Here is a 17,224-nt window from a genome sequence, read left to right as displayed (position 1 = left end):
GTACTTCCTCTCCTTCCTCTTTCCTGTGGGGTTCTGATCAGTATGTATATGTTGGAAAGCCTAAATTAATTGTGGTGCGGAAGGCTGGGAAACTTGACAAAAGAAAGGATGAGCTTCACTTTAAATCTTACTGTGGCCAAGCATCTTTGACAGCCGTGGCTGATATGGGGCTCTGTCCATCGATGACTGGATCCTAAGTTGAGGATACCTGAACAGATGTTACAGCTTGTTAGCACTATTTTAAGGTCACCTTGTGCTTCCAACCGTCCAGGGATAGTTTACTTGTGGCCCCCCAGATGTTTTGGCCTACAGTTCCCAATCGTCACTCACCGTTGGCGACCCACAGCAAGAGCAGCCAGTGCTGGCCAATGCTTCTGAAGGACACATGTGGCCCACCCCTCCAGTGGTCCATTAGCCACAAGGTTTGTCTGCTCCATCCAGAACAGTGACAAAAGCCCTTTGGTGGACTACTCTGGCTTGATATTCCCCTGCCAAGGTGAGTTGGCTGCCGTGGAAATGCCAGGAATAGGATCTGCTGCTGGGTCGTTCTTGAACAAGCTGTCTTCAAAAAGGAGTTCAGAAGGATATTTTCCAAAGTAAGGCGTCAGCTGCCTTTATGGAGCTTCCCCTGCATTTGCCCCAACTGCCCTGCTGCAAAAACAGAATTAGTGCAAACTGAACAACTAGGCACATGTGTACAGTGAGGCCTGGATATGGTGCCTGGTCCACCAGATTCCCAGAGGAAGCTCCAGACTGACTTGCCCTTGGTGTGCTGTTCCTTGTCTTCTCTCAATCTGCCACTCAAGGTCTAATTCCTTGTGATTTTGTGCTGTTTCCAGAAGGGAAATGTAAAATCCTTGACAGCCTTCATCCTTTCATGTGGTCACTGCTTTTTCTTCTGTAGTTTGGGGGAACTGAGTCCTACATGCCTTTGCTGGGACATGAAAGCTTTGTTGTTGTGCTGTGCAGTACAGTTCTTTGTGAGCAACCCTTGAGCATTTCAAAAGGAAAACTGCTTTCTGTGCTTTTCTCTTCCGTGCTGGAATTGGGAGGTAGCTAGCTTCAGCACTCAGAAACAATTCCCAGCTGTCAAACAGGCTTTAGAAGTCGTGCGAGAGCACAGTGCATGCCTCTCCCCGTAACACACCCTCTCTAGAGTCGAGAAGCAGGATCTCCCGCTCCTTCCCTTCGGAAGCATCAGGTCCCATTCCTGCCATTCTTCTCCTCTCTTCTTTACTCACTTTCTATAAACACCCATTGATTTGAGGGCAGATTCATGATGAGACCACTTAAGCTTGTTTCTATAGCATTCTGTTCCTATGGGTTCTGCATTCTGTAAAACGGTAATTCCATTCCTCTGCTGTAAGATCATCATTCAGGCCGGAGTGCCGCAGGTGTTTCTGCATATGAAGGCTAAACAGCAGAAATAGGTAAGCATTGTGAGCTCTGCAACATCTCTCACAGTTTATCATCCAAGCTATGAGTACGCAAAGATGGAACTCGGAGTACGTTGCTGCCTTGAGGTGTAATGATCAACTGTGACTTACTGTTATATGGGCAAGCATTAAGCTCACGTGCTGCTCCTCGCCTTTCCTTCTCTGGCACAATTTGGTTTACGATTTATTGTTATGTCTGAACCAGAGCAAGCAACACCACTGCTGGGCACAGTGGTTAGAGTATTGGACTGGGGCCCTGGGAATCCAGGTTCTAATCCCCTGTCGGCCATAAAGCTCACTGGATGCGCCAGTCACTTACTCTGAGCCTAACCTTCATCACAAGGTTGTTGTGAGGATAAAATGGAGAGGAGAACTTTGTGGGCTTCTTCGCAGGAAGAAGAAAGACAGTGTATAAATGTAATGCAATAATTTATTTATTTATCTATTTAAGACATTTCTATGCCGCCCCCATCGCAACAAAGCCTCGGGGCGGCTATAATAAATAATAATTGTGGCTTGCAGAAACAAACCGGCTGTAATAATTGGTTTATGAAGTTGACTTGTTTCAATAAACCATACTTAAGATTAATCAATGTTTACAAAGTAGTACTAAACTGTTAATTAGAGCCAGAGATAAGAACCTCCTCTGCACACCTTGGGAGGAGGGAGCACATGAATCCAAGGCTCATTCACATAAAAATAACCCATAGTAACAATATACCACAGTGCATTTTTGATGCCGTTAATGAATGGCAGTGGAGAGAAAGATCCTACCAGGGCCTTCAGCGGTATCCATCTGTCTGCACTGTCATTTTCCCATAGTAGAATTGAGGATGCATTGCAGCATGAAAAGGAAGACATACCCATATGCTCTTAAGCAGGGGTCCTCAAACTTTTTGAACAGGGGGCCAGTTGAAAGGTGCCAGGGATGGGCATGGGCCAGGCCGGCGGGGTGGGTGCACGCGCCTGCGCACACACGCAGAAAGGCAGGGGCATGCATGTGCAGAGATCATTTTCTCCTGACGAATCCAAAATGATCTCCTTGTGAGCAAGCCGACACCTCGCCGTGCGCTCATGCACACGTGGTGAGCTATAGAGGGCCAGATCCAGCCCACGGGCCGTAGTTTGAGGACCCATGCTCTTAAGGAAGAACTAGAAAGTGATCGCTCACAAGGGAGCCCCTCCTTTTATTGGACTTTCTGTGCACAAACAACCAAACCCTAGGCATTGTGAAAGATCAGAACTGTGCAATCAATTCCCAAGGGGAAAGCAGGCTGAAGAAGATCAGGTATAATGGACTCCCCACTTCTGCTCAGAATTCGTGGAGAGACAGGGAAAGATCAGAACTGAATTCCAGTTTTTAAGATTGGCAGGATGGAGCTGCTCTTGCTCTCTGAGGAGTGAAATGGGTTGTGTCCCACTTTGCTCTGGAACTTTCTGTTTCCAGTTCTTCTTACTTCATGGACTGTCAAGCAAACCTAGAAGGGATTGCATTGAGCTAGAAGCTGGGAAAGCAGAGAGAGCTGAATTCATTCCCAGAGAGAGTTTAAACCCTAAAGAGGCAAACTGGCACTGAATCTGGCAACCATCTTTTGAATTTATTTTTACGCCAATCTGCCGGCCATGTATGTGCAAGCAAATGATGTTACATTTTGAAAGGGATTTATCTCTACCCAGGGCCCTGGTCAATCTGTGCTGAAAGCTAGTTCATAAAACTCTCATTTCCACAGGATGATTTCCAACGTGAGTGGCCAAAGCTTTTTAATTTAAGGAAAGCCCGTCACTGCCCCTTTCTGATTAGCTGTCTCAGTTGTCTTCATTTCTAGCTGGCAGTAACTGGATGGCCCTCAACATCTCTGCTCCTTTTTGTGGCTTGCAAACCTCTTCTTCCATGAGAGGACTGCAGTATCTCTAACAATTAAGTCCACATACCACCTGGACTCCTATGATTTTCATAGCTCGTGCATTATTCTATTTATAGTGCCTTGCAGAAGTATTCACCTACCTTTGACATGGACATATTTTGTTGTGCTACAGCCTTCATTTGAAAGGGATTAATCACAAGTATGTAGACAAGACACTCAACACTGTGAAGGTGCACGATTTCTTTATGGTTGCTATAACGATCCACCGAGGCAAATACCCCACTTCCCCATGAAACCAGGCACTGGACTTAACACACAATTCACTCAAGCACAGTTTAGGGGATAAAAATCCATCGACTGAGGTAGTAAAGTGTAGGTGTGGAGGGAGGAATTAAAGAGGTAGGATAAAATAGGTTAAAAGGGGAAGGATGAGGGATGGTGGAGAGCAGCAACCAAAAACACAAGACTTAAAGCTGACCCCACTTCCTCCAAGACCCTTATGTCTTGTTGTACCAGTAGGGCAAGAAAATAAGAAAGCGAGCACTGGACTACTGGATTTGTGTGTGCTGCCTTCAGGTCCATAGCAACCTCTGGCAGGAAAGCAACTGGTCTCTTCATCACTACAGGCAGGCAGCATCACCAGGAGGAAGAAAGACCTCCTCTTGCTCTCACCCTCAGCCCTTCATTCCACCCACTCCGTCAGCTGACTAGCACAAGGTGGCTGATCTCCCGACCCCCAGCTGCCTGCAATAAATCATTTAGCCCTGCCACCTCCAGCATCCTTGGGCCTTTGGTCTTGATAACAATAAGATGTGCATTATCCCTTACTTGCTGGAGTTTCTGAGTGCTTAGAACTCCCCTTTGATCAGGGCCCTCTGGTTCGATTCTCACCCTCTCCTCCAGGATCTTAATTCTTCTGTGACAGTTGCACAAAGATTAAGTGAACAAAACTTGTTTCTGTGTTTTTAGCTTTTGTTAACTGCCCTGAAAGCCTCAGCTATTGAGTGGTATAAAAATGAAATAAATGACTAAAACAGAACTGGCATTTGTTGGTTGCATAAGCATTCGTCTCCTCGAGTCAGTTTTTGGCCGAAGCACCTTTGGTAGCAATTACAACTATAGCCTTCTTGGTTACGCCTCTGGATGCTTCATACATCTGGGTGCTACAGTGTTTGCCCATTCTTCCTGGCAAAACTGGTTCAGCAGTTTGCTGTTTTCAACTGTCCCCATCTATTTTCAAGTCTTTTCATGGATTCTCAATTGGATTAAGGTCTGGGCTTTGACTGGGCCATTCTAAGACATTTGGGTTCTTGTTTTTAAGCCACTCCAGTGTGACTTAGGGTGTGTGTTTAAGGTCACTGCCCAGCTAGAAAATGAATCTCAATCCCTATCTCAGGTCTTTGGCAGACCAAAAGAGGTTTTCATCTAGAATTGCCCTGAATCCTGACCAGTTTTTTGGTCCCTGCTGTGGAAAAGCAGCCCCAGAACATGAGGCTCCCTCCACCATGCTTCACCATGAGGAGGGAGTTCTAAGGCCAATGAGTACTGTTGACTTTGCACAACACACGGTTTTTTCCAGCAAAGCCCAAAAGTTCAATTTTGGTCTCACAAGAACAGAAAACGTTTTTTCTTGTTTGCTAAGTCTCCCACGTGCCTTATTGCAAGCTCCAAACTGGGCTGGGATATGACTTTGTTCCAGCAATGACTTTCTTCTTGCCACTCTTCCATAAAGCCCCGCTTTGTGGTGCATCCAGATGATAGAGCTCCCCTCGATGGTTTCTTCCATCTCAGTTGTGTGTCCCTCCAGCTTCTTCGGAGTTACCATTGGCCCCCTGGTTGCTCCTCACACCTAGTCATTGAGCTTTGGTCGATGGTCTTCTCTAGGCTGTCTCACAGCTGAGCCATGTTCTTTCTAGTTTGTAATAATGGATTCAAACTGTGCTCTGGGGAATGTTCATAGTTTGGGATTTTTCTTATAACCCGACCCCGATTGGTGCTTCTGAACAACTTTATCACAGGGTTGTTCTGATAGCTCCTTGATCTTCAGGAAGTTGTCTGTTCAGATACGCCCTCCAACACATTCTGGGACCTTCCAGCAACAAGTGCATTGAAGCTGGAAGTGGATTGCACCAGAACACATTTCGGCATGTCACAGCAAAGGGGGTGTATACTTTCACAACCAACAAGTGCCAGTTTCTTTTTGTGTTCTTAATTTTCATGCTACAATAAAAGTACCTAGCAGCTTCACAGTGTTGAGTATCTTGTGCACATCAAGTGGTAACCACACCAATTAAATCCATTTCAACTGCAGGTTGTAACACAACCCAATGTAGAAGAACCAAAGGAGGTGCATAGCACTGTATAGCCTGCCTTCCTTCCAAGGAGCTCAAGGCGATGTACCTGGTCTCTCCTCCCATTGTTATCCTCACAATAGCCCTTTGAGATAGATTAAGCTGAACAACGGTGGCTAAGCAGAGATTTGAAGGTGGCTCTTCTTGGTCCTAAGCCAACTTCTAGCCATGATGCCACACTAGCAGCTACCCGATACTCAGAGAGACCATTCCAATCCTCAGCTTCTTCATCCTTTGTGACCATCACCTAGCTCAGGAGCAGGGAAGCCATGGCCCCCCAGATGTTGCTAGAGTCCAACTTCCATCTGCCCTAGCCAGCCTGGGCAATGGTCAAGGTCTGTAAGCTGTCTGGTAGCATAGTCCATCAGCATCTGGAAATCCATGGATACCCCATTCCTAGTCTAACTAGGAACTATGAGCTTCTTTGTTCTACATATGCATTTACAGACACACAGGGAAAACAAATGACTTCCCTGGAATGTTTATGCTGCAAACTCTAATACCGTCTTGTCTATAAATGCTGAATACAGGCAAAATGATCTCTAATAAGTGAGTTGTGTGTATAGATCATTGACTGAAAGCAATTGAAAATATTACTCTTCATCAGGCACCTTCAGCGTAACTGACACAAAGTATGAAGACTCTTTGTTTCGAAATCACTCATTAAGTGTTAATGTTGTTGTGTTTTCCCAAGGTATCTTTTCTTGGCCCTGCAAGGAACCCTCATTGCATCTCCCATTGTGAAAGCACAACACCTCGATAAGCTCCCCAGAAATCAGTGCAACTGGGAAATACAGAAACGGAAACTGAGAGAACAAGGCACAGTAGCCCATGGTGTGGAGCCCAACCAAACTATTGGAAATACGGATGTGACACTGACTAATTATGCATCAGCAGAACTTGTAATTTCTGAGAACAATGTACATCAGGGGCTCAGCCATCCAGAACAGGAGAAAGAATGGATATTGAACGAAGAAGGTGATGGCTACGTGAAAAGATGGGCCCAGGAAGCAGCTGCTTCCAGGATCTTATCAGTGGCAACCTCTCCTGGGCAAGGTGCAGCTACAAAGCCCTTGTCTGGCCTCCTGTCCAACAATACTGGGAGTTCTATTGGAAAAAGTCACCGGAGGTCTATAAGTGCCATGACTCTATGAAAGAGTTTTTGACTAACAAAGGGAAAGAAAAGAAAGAATTGGAAGTGCCTCTTTGCACATCCTCGGCTGTCTACATGTTAGCTGAGGGAAAAAAATATATTTATATTAAATAGCAGTGCCTTCTGGAAAGAGGAACCTAAGTTACAATTTTCACCAGCTACTGGGGCAGCATATTTTTCTCTACAATGTGACATACCTTGGGTGTATTGAAGTTTTCTTATTTGTGAGAAAGATGTTGGAAACAGCTTGGAAAAACATTAGACAAGAATTCCCTCATCCATGTGAAATGTACAATTTGCTTGGAAACCAGCTCTTTATCTGACACCTGAGGAGGACTGTATTGTTTTTCCAGGCATGAGTCACTGATGATTCTGATCATAATCATGCTGGTTATCATCTGGAGCCTTATGTCAAGATGGCAGATAAATAATCACATAGTTTTCTGCTGTACAATTCTGATCAATTTGTTTGTATTGTTCTATAAATCTTTGCTAGGAAATTCTTCAGATTGTAACATCTCACTGTAAAATGAATGTGTATTTAGGGTGCAATCCCATTTGTGTCTTCTCAGAAATAATCCTCACCCATTTTAATGGGACTTACTAGCAGATAAATGTTTATAGACTTGCAGCCTTAAATACCAATATGTAGTAAGCTATTGCACTAAACTTGGCCATTGTGCAAGTTAGCATCCAAAACTGTTTCAAGGCACGGTCTTACACATGCTGAGGCAGAGAAGGGGCCTAGAATCCCCAACATGCCCCAGCCCCAGTTGAAGTCCCATCACTGGAGTCCCCAGAACTTACTTAGAAGTAAGGTCCACTGATTTCAAAGGAATGATCTTCAAGAAGATAAGTGTAAGATCAGGGAACAAGGTTGCAACCCACCCACCTTCCATTAAACAACAATGCTTGGATTCGTTTAAAGTAGGGGTGGAGAATGTGTAGCTCTCCATATGCTGCTGGACTACACCTCCCATCAGCCCTAGCCAGCAGTCTGTGGTGAGGGATTATGGAAGATGAAATCCAGCAGCTTCTGGAAGGCCACATATTCCCCATCCCTGATCTAAATTGATTTAACTTCAATGGATTTAGCAGAATTCAAGTATCTTAATTCCAATTGATTTCCTTACCCAGAAATCTCTTTGCTCTATTGAACTGAAGCAGGTTTACCAACACTGTATGTATGGCCAAATGTAAAGAATGGGAGCCTTGGGCATGAGTTCTAATCCATCCCCATTCATGAACTCAAGCCGGAGTTCTGCCTTCTGCATCTACCTCATGAATTGAAACTCAGGCCTCAGTTCCTCTGCAGAGTGGCATTGGGAATGGGGGATATGCTGGTGCAAAATGGCTGACAGGAGGAAAGGTGCTTTACCCATTTGCTCCCATCCACCAGCTACTTTTACCTCAGCAGAGCTCCCTGCCACATTTTCCATCATCAGTATAGGTCTAGAACCCTAGCTAGAAAAGCAGGAGACAAATTTCAGGAGGAAAGCCGAAATCCCCCCTCCCTTCCCATACTATTTTGTCAGGGAAAGGGGTAGCCATGATTTCATGACCCAAATGGAGGCCAAGAACCCTAACCAGGCACATCACCGTCTTGGTTTCAGTTCCCTCAAGAGAAGTGAGCAAGTCCACTAAGGAGTTGAACTTTCTGCACAAAAAATGCTACAGAAATAAGATGCTAATTTTAATTAAGTCATAATAAAAGCTTACCTGTCAGTATTCCATTAATATTATTCTAGTATAGGCATCACATTTATTCATATGTTTCCCTTTTTTAATATAAGAAATGCAAAAGGAAAAGGGTGCTGCAGTTTTTAGCCACTCGCTGGTGTTAAGATGATGTTAAGTCCTTGGTGTTAAGATCTTTAGTTCCAGCACCAGCTATTCAGTGAATGGGCATCCCAGTGAAACCGCAGCACTTCTTTTGCTTAGTGACTCTTCATCACAGCAAGATAGTGACAAAATTAACAGTGCTTTGCACCACAGAGTGTTGGAATTGGAGGATTTTGTTAAGCCAAGAACACAAAGGGCAACATCTCCTAGAAATATGGTGAACGTAACCATTCCCTGATTCTTAGCTCCTTGGAGAATGTTACATATGCTGTTCTAAGCTACAGAGATAGCAAGAAGACGCACCCTTCAGCCCTGGAGGGAAATTTGAACAAGAGAGGGCTAGACATTAATATATGAGTATCACTTACCTGGATGGGTGCCTAACACAACCCAGGGAAGTTATGCTCTCAGATTGCCTATGAGCTTGTTGGTTGGACCTCGAGGCTCAGTGGCAAGCAAAAAGAAGCAGCATCCAGGGAAGGCTTCCTGCTCGAGGAAGAGGACAAACCAGCAGGTTTCCATCTTTCTTGCAGCTTCCAGCACTGGCCCACATGAAACTCCCTGGAGCAGCAGGGGAGCTGCAGCGGGGAAGAGGAATCAGTGAAAATTGCCCTGTCCTCCTCCTCCAGAAGCCCTCCAGATCCAAGGCTGAATCCACCACGGACCTCACTCTGTTACAGTCTCATCCTGGTGCTGCTACAGCCACATCCTGCTTTCGAGACTTGTGTGTCATTTCCCGACATCACCTATATTCCCCTCAGTGCTATTAGCGGGTGTTGCCCACCTGACAATATTGGCCATTATTTGAGGGCATGTCAGGGGGAGTTGGAAAAGAGAAGCATGCACTGAAGTGGCCCTTGGAGGTTACCTTGCTTTTCTGTTTGCTCTTAGCTCAATTACCTGTGTGCGGTGCCAAGGAGTAAAAATGGGGGAAAACACAGCTCCTCTTCCCTGCCCCCAGTCATGGAGAAAACGAAAGGCTGCCTCCCTTGTGCCTGTCCTCACAACTCCCCACAGGCTGAAGCCAGTGAGGCCAGCAGCTCCCCAAGTCCTTCCAGATAAAAGCTTGCCAGTTCAGCCCCCGCCCCCCCGCACAGACTATAAGCCTCATTGGAGTCAATGGGATTTGGTACGGCCATTGAAGATCATGTGATTTGCTGAAATGCACAACCACTCCAAAGTAAGAGCACAAAGATGACAATTAGGAGCCATGAGCTTTATTTTTTCAGAGGGCTGGGGTGGGGGGGGGGGATTTGCAAGTCCGAGAGCAGAGTCAGGTGGGGGCAAGGGAGGCAGGAAAGCAAATGAAGCCTCTTTGAATTGCTGCCCTGAGACTTTTATGTGTAGGACGGGGTATAAACATTTTAAATACATACATACATACATACATACATACATACATACATACCGTGTTTGGCAGAGCCCAGCGAGAAAAATCCTCTGCTGCAGCCCCTACTTCTCAAAGGCACAACTGAGGTCAAATTTGCAATAATTTCGGCACCAGGACAACACTTTCTAGTTTACTGGGCATTTTAAGCTGGTCAGTCTATCTTACTTTTTTCAGCTGTGTCTTGTACTGCTATTTAATTCTTACTGCTTTTGGTGTATTTTATGGCTGTGTGACCATTTTCATTATAATTATTTAATTTACTACTCTGATGCATTTTGATGAAGGGTAGTTTATGCATATCTTGAAAAATAGAAATAAATTAATGTGGCAAGTGAACAATTTAGTTATTTTTGTTCAGTATAGTAGTGACACTTCAAAGAAAGAAAAGGAGAAGGAGGTGGTTCCGTATCAGTTAAAAAAAACTCTGCCCAGCTACAGAAACAAACAAGACATTTTAAGGTTCCAATGGTTTAAGGTTGTTAACAGGTTTCCAAGAGCAGAGCAATGAAATAAGTAACTCGATGCTGTAAACAGGGCTTTAAATAAAATATTGAGGTTGTATCCTATACTCACCCTGGGTATTAGCCCAATTGAACTCAAGAGAACTTACTTCTACTTATGAACAGGATGACACTGCAATGATTAGTAATGCTACCAAAATTCATAATTACTCATCAGACTTTGCCCATTCATACTGCTTGCCTTTTCAGTGAGGCTGGATCGATGGATTCCCTAATTTACAAATTCACTATTAACTGGAATTATCATCCACATCTGACTGAGCATGAACAATCCATGTCCTAGCAATGCTGTTTCTCAGCCTGCACTGAGTTGGTTGGCTCAACCCATTCCTTGCTTACATTAAACTGGATGTCACTTTACCCCACAACTAAATGCAGCAATACCCTCTCCTGCTTGCTATGTGGTGCCCCAATCATATTTCATTGTTTTCTTTTCTTCCGTAAGTTAATGTGTGCTTTACTTAATGCTGGTGGTGGGTGAGTGGTCTCTGTGTGAGGCTGCATGAAATCAACCAATCAGGAAGGGGGCATATAATGTAGTGAACTGTGCATCCTGTATATCCAAACTACAGTTCCCAAGATGCACTTTGATGTTTCACATATGCCAAAGCTGATTTATTTGGAACACAGAGTTTTTGTCTGAACTTCCATGCCTGAGTTTGCGAGTATCTAAGGAAATAGCAAATGAACCTGAGGTAAGTTCACCCCTCATTAGTAGTGATCGGTTTTCAAAGGCACTTTTTGTAGAAACCAAGCAGAAAGAGAGCGTCCAACAGGGCATATGTGAGATGCTGCAGCCTGGAAAAGCAAAGTGTGGAGCCTGCCCAGCTCCCTCTCTGTTCTGTTTTGTCATTTCACAGCGCCACCCCCACTTTTGATCAAACTTTAAAGCCTCCGGAATGATGGGGCTCAGCATTTTCCACAGTGAGAAAAGGGGGTTGCTTGCTTTTATAAGCGTGTTCCCTGTAGTGCTGAATGAGCTCAAAGGAAATGTTTGGTGCTGTCAGCGTGGGAGATGGAACTGCTGTTTTCGGCCATCAGGCAAGCCTCATCTGCTATTTCTCCCTCCCCATGTGCCCACCACATCAGCTCTTTTCTGCCTCTGGTGGAGTAAAAAAAAAAAAACCAGCAGTTCTGTGGCTGATCATGCTAATGAAAGAGTTGGCCTGAAATGTTTGCCTTTACTGTACTTGCAAGTGCACAAAGGTGAAGACAAGTAGAGCAGCAGTTTGGGCTTCTCAGAGACCACTACAGGAGTCTTTAAAAGGCAATTCTAAGGAGTAAGCCTGTAATACATGACAGCCGTGGCAAAGCTAGGAAGGCCTGTAATTCCGTGGCACTGGCTGGTTGAGTGCACTGACTCAGGATAACTGACTCAGTTTGCTGTATTCCTAAAGCACAGCAAATATTTTTGTATAAATATTTGTTGCTTATGTGGGATTGAGGGACATCTTCTCCTTAATGCAAAGAGGAGAGGTGTATTGTCTTAGCAGTCAAAAATAAAACTTCATTCATTCATTCATTCATTCATTCATTTATTTATTTATTTGGAGTTTTTATATGCCATCCCATTGCTTAACGCCTTAATGAGGTTTGCTCCAGCCTGACTCCAAATCATGAACATTCAAGCCCCATTTCTTTCTTGCAAAATATTCTCTTTTCAAAGTTATCCTTAGTTTGCTAAGTGAACTGTCCAGAGATGTTAATGTATTAACATTAATTGGCATGCCAATGTAGTTAGTAAATCAATTCATTAATTTGATTTTAGGAAGACAGAGACTTCTGGCCCTTTACAAATGACTGAAAAGGAAGTCTCCTGATTGCCTAGTAACAGAGGGAGGGATGGGGAGTCCTTGATAGAATCATAGTAGAGTTGGAAGGGGCCAGAGGGCCATCAGGTGCAACCCCCTGCTGAGTGCAGACACCAAGTTAAACCATCCCTCTCAGATAGCTGTCCAGTTGCATCTTCAATACCTCTCATGTGGTAGAGCCCACAACTAATCTAGGCCATTGGTTCCATTGTCATACTGCTCTATCAGTCAGGAATTTTTTCCTGATATCTTGCTGAAATCTGGCTTTCTTTACATTGAGCCCATTATGCCGTGTCCTGCAGCCTGGGATGATCTAGAAGAGATCCTGTCCGTCCTCTTTTAAGTACTTGTAGAGTGTTATCAAATCTTCTCGAGGCTAAACATGCCCAGTTCTTTCCATCTCTCTTCATGGGGCTTTCTTTCCAGTCCCTGGATCATCCTTGCTGCCCTCCTCTGGACCTTTCCAGCTTGTCTGCATCTTTCTTAAACTGTGGTGCCCAGAACTGGTCAGTGCTCCAGATGCGGCCTAACCAGTGCTGAGTCAAGGGGAACTAGTGCTTCATGTGATTTGGAAGTAAGCCTTCTATTAATGCAGCCTAAAATAGACTAAATTTGCCCTTTTTGAAGTCACATCACTGCACTGATCAAGTACATTTAATATCCACCCAGTGACTAGGTGGCCAGATGCACATCATTGCATTTTTGGAATTTTAGAGGCCGGACACGCTCCTTTTTGTGTTTCCAACAAAGGAGCAGAGGCAAAACCCTTTGCTCTTACCCTGTCCAGTCCCTGCCAGCATGGCGTGGGATAGAGAGGGGTCCTGAACCTGGATTCCTCTGTCTGTCAGCAGTGCAACGCTTCGGAGTGCGCCCTCAATCTTGCTTGCATCGGACACGGTTCAGTGGGAACTGTTCAGCTCTGCCCAGGCAGATCAAATCCCGTCTGTCATCCCTGGTCTTTGGTGACTCACGCAGCTCCTTTAATGCAGAAGCTTCATTGCTGATCTTCATCCGTTCCCACTGCTGAAATGAGTGGAGCAGCCTTCTGGGCAGAGATGCGTCACATGTGGGGAACCAGATGCAAAAGCAGGAGGGGGCACCTGGACACTCAGGAGGGGGCACAGGGATTCCCACAGGTGTAGCACGTCACACATGTACCTAGTGAAATTCCCCCTTCGGCCAGATTATTGAAGGTGCAGGGGCCCCTGCTCTTCCCAGCTGGCCACCCCACTCCATATGCACATGAGTTGGCTCCTACTACTACATACCAGGGATCGCTAATTCAGGCTGATGGCCACATTGCAGTGCAAGCTCCAGGTTTTTGTGGGCCCTCCAGAAAATCACCTTTGAAGCCACCCACCTCTATCTTCTCACCACCATTGGCACTAGCTCCTCTTTGCCCCCGTTTGCTTGCTTGACATGTAGAGAGGCAGTGAGAAAGTAGGCAGTGGTGTCAGAGAGTCGTCTTTCCCACCGTTGTTTGTGCCAGAGCAAAAGGCAGGGCAACAGCCAGGCTGAAAGGCTGAAAAGGAGACACAAGCCCAGGGGGATCTGGGATGGCTGTCAGTCCTGCTTCGGTGTGTGCCCTTGGCAAATGCCCAACCACGCCTACACCGATGCCAGTCCTGCCCCTTAACCTCTTCTGTAAAATATGGATTTCAATTGACAAATACCTCTGGTGACTCAAGCTAGTATAGAATGCATGGAATACGGACCAGAATATGTGGGGCACGCTAAAAACTGCTTTATAGCAACAATTCAGCCTGATAATGTAATTAATAAGAGCAGGGGGGAAAATATCAATTTTTAATATCTCTGTCCAACAGAGAATAACTCTGCTTCAAGGGTTGCCTGCAATCAGACAGCAAGACAGACATCAAAATGAGTCCAGCTTTTGGCACATCAATCCTTTTAAGAAACCAACAAGCTTTCTTTCTGTTCTGAGAAAGAATGTAGAAGAGCATTGTAACAGTGCCATCTAGTGGCTCCACTATTGCAGAGGAAGCTCATAAACTAGATCAACTACCCGCAACTGCTCTGGTCTAGCCGAATAAAAATCTTAAGCGAAAAAGAAACAACCATATAATAACTAGAACACAGGCTTTTGAATTATACTGTGGTATTCCTCAGGCTGGATGTTTCAAATGAACAATAACACGGGAACAGATTTTTTTTTTAGCTATTAGCAAAACAAGTTCATCTTCTTTACAGATTTGTTAACCCTTAAAATGGAAGAAGACATACATTTTCATAGATGAGACTCAAAGCGGTCTGTGCTAATTGGTTGTAAGGCAGATATAACATGGACATTTGCCATACCGCCCATTTGCATTTCAAATGCCACGTCCCCATTTGCTCTTGCTCTGTGCCGTCCTGTCTCCTCCAAATTTTGACAAGCCCATGAATGAGCATCCTCCAGAGGTCCTGTCTGTCATGGCCCTGCTCAGCTCTTGTAAACCCAGGATGGTGGTCACTCCATCCCATATCTGGTGGTCTTCTTCTGACTTCGACTTTCCCTAGCATTATTGTCTTGCCTTCTCAAAATATGACACCTTCATTTTGGCCGTTTTTGCTTCCAGGGAAGGTTCTGGCTTGATTTGACCGAGGACCCAAGTGTTCATCTTGGCTGCAGTGTCCCTGTGAAATGCCGACTGAAACAAAGTATGCAAAATCTTTCACAACTTCAATTTCTTCATGGTTGACAGTAAAGTTCGGTAATTCTTCTTGTAGTCCTGATTTTTGTTTTCTTAATGTTCAGCTGCAGCCCTGCTTTTATACTTTCTTCTTTCACTTTCACCAGGAGTTATTTCAGCTCACTGCTGCTTTCTTCCAGAAATATCTCATCTCCATATCTTAAATTATTGATGGAAAAATCCGCCAATTTTCATTCATTCCTCTAATTCCAATCCAGCTTTCCTTTTGCTATGTTCTGTCTGTATAAAATGAACTGATAGGGAGCTAAAATGCACCCTTGTCAGATGTCTCTGCCCAGAGACAACTATTCTGTTTCTCCATATACTGTCCTAACAGCAGCTTCTTGCCACAGTACAGGTTATGCATCAGAGTGATCAGGTGCTGAGGAACCCCCATGTCTTTCAAGACCATCCATAGCTTCTCATGACCCATACAGTCAAAGGCTTTGCTGTAGTCTTCTGAAATTCTTTGGTGCAGTCCAGGACCCACAGTATATTTGCAATATGGTCTCAAGTGCCCTCCGTTTTGGAAGCCAGCCTGAATGTGAGGCATTTCTCAGTCCACACAGGATAATTTTAAAATTCTTGCAACATCTTGAGCATCATTTTGCTTGCATGAAAATTGAATGCACTGCCGCTGCTGTGCCCTTTTCATCTCCTCCGTGAGGACTGGAATGCATTTTGAATGTTTCCAGCCAGTGCGCCACTGTTTTGCTTTTCATGTTTGTAGATATATTCTTGTTAGGATCTGGACTGATTCGATCTCTACAGCTTGGAACAGGCCTGTTGGTATCCTATCTGCTCCAAGTGCTTTATTTCTTCCAAGTGCATTCAGAGCTGCTTTCACGTCACTTGCTAACATTGCAGGCTCTTCTTCCTAGGATTCCTCTTCAAAGAAGTCTGTCACCTTTTTATCTCTTCGATCTCTTGTTTCCACTTTCTCTTTTTTATCTTCGCCTTTCCTTCCACAGGAACATTGATCAAATATTGATGTAACTATTGCAAGAGAAGCTCAACAACCATTTGTGAAGCACACATGGCAGCACTCAGTGGAGCAGCTATGCGTGCCCCTCTATGACAGGGTTGCTCCCACTTCCACTTCTGTGTCTGTGCCCTCGTGGCCGTGTGGCGCCTCTTGGGCTGTGATCACTAATGACTGTGTTCAGTTCTGGGCTCCTCATTACAGGAAGGATATAGCCAGGTTAGAGTCAGTGCAGCGAAGGGCCACAAGGTTGGTGGCCGGTTTGCAGGGGAAGCCGTATGAGGCGAGACTGAGGGAACTGGGTCTTTTCAGCCAGGAGAGGAGGAGACTCCGAGGGGATCTGTTGGTGACATACAGGTATGTGAGGGGATGTCACATGGAGATGGGTAGAGGCCTGTTCTCCCCTGCAGAGGAAGGCAGGACGCGCTCCAACAGAGCAAAGCTCAGGGAGCCAAGGTTTCGTTTGGATGCCAGGAAGCACTTCCTGACAGTCAGGACCCCGAGGGTGTGGAATGGGCTTCCACAAGAGGTCGTTGAGGCCCCATCGGTGCGGGTGTTCAAGGATAGGCTGGATATGACATGGTAGGCATGTCATGAGTGGAGCCAGCTGGAGTAGGGGTCAGACTAGATGGCCCGGGAGACCCCTTCTGGCTCGCTCTGTTTCTGTTTCTATGACTGATTTCCACAGGGACGGGGGGGGTCGCACATGTGAAATGGTAGGCATTCCCACAGAGAAGCCACATGGATGGAAGGGTCATATGGCCCACTCACAGCATGGTGGCCCCCACAGAGGCAGCAACAAACAGGGCATACACAAAGCAGCACAAATGGTGGCGCAGTAGATCCAGGACTCATCAGGGCAGGGACACTGATGTCATCTGCCTCTACCTGCTCAAAATCCCCTGATCCTTCTCCAAGTCTCATGGCAACTGGAGAAAAGGGATTTCCCCAGCAACAATATATTACTGTGAACAGTCCCTGTTGCAATGGAAAGTATCGACCTGGTCTTGAATGCACAGTTCAGAAGACTGCAGTGGCTCTCCAAAAGACCTGTTCCTGCTGCAGACGCAAATGGATATGGGCCAACACATCTGCCTGGGGGTGACTAGGAGGGTGTCACGACGAATGCCTCCTCTACATTTACCACTACATCACTAAGCACAAAGATTTTAATACTATT

At 45.3% G+C, this 17,224-nt stretch overlaps 1 protein-coding gene across 1 annotated transcript in view; it reads left to right on the top strand.

The window, feature by feature from the left end:
• ATP10B (ATPase phospholipid transporting 10B (putative)) overlaps nucleotides 1–7,785 on the top strand; it is a 67,241-nt gene extending 59,456 nt beyond the window's left edge. The window contains exon 22 of the mRNA XM_044454007.1: nucleotides 6,347–7,785. Within this exon, the coding sequence (XP_044309942.1) occupies nucleotides 6,347–6,806 (460 nt within the window). The 3' untranslated portion in view covers nucleotides 6,807–7,785. The remainder of the gene's footprint in view (nucleotides 1–6,346) is intronic.
• Nucleotides 7,786–17,224: the final 9,439 nt, after the last annotated feature.

Source organism: Varanus komodoensis, unplaced genomic scaffold (assembly GCF_004798865.1).
Source record: "Varanus komodoensis strain SLA01 unplaced genomic scaffold, ASM479886v1 scaffold7_1, whole genome shotgun sequence".
NCBI lineage: Eukaryota > Metazoa > Chordata > Lepidosauria > Squamata > Varanidae > Varanus > Varanus komodoensis.
This window is presented reverse-complemented; position numbering and strand designations above follow the sequence as displayed.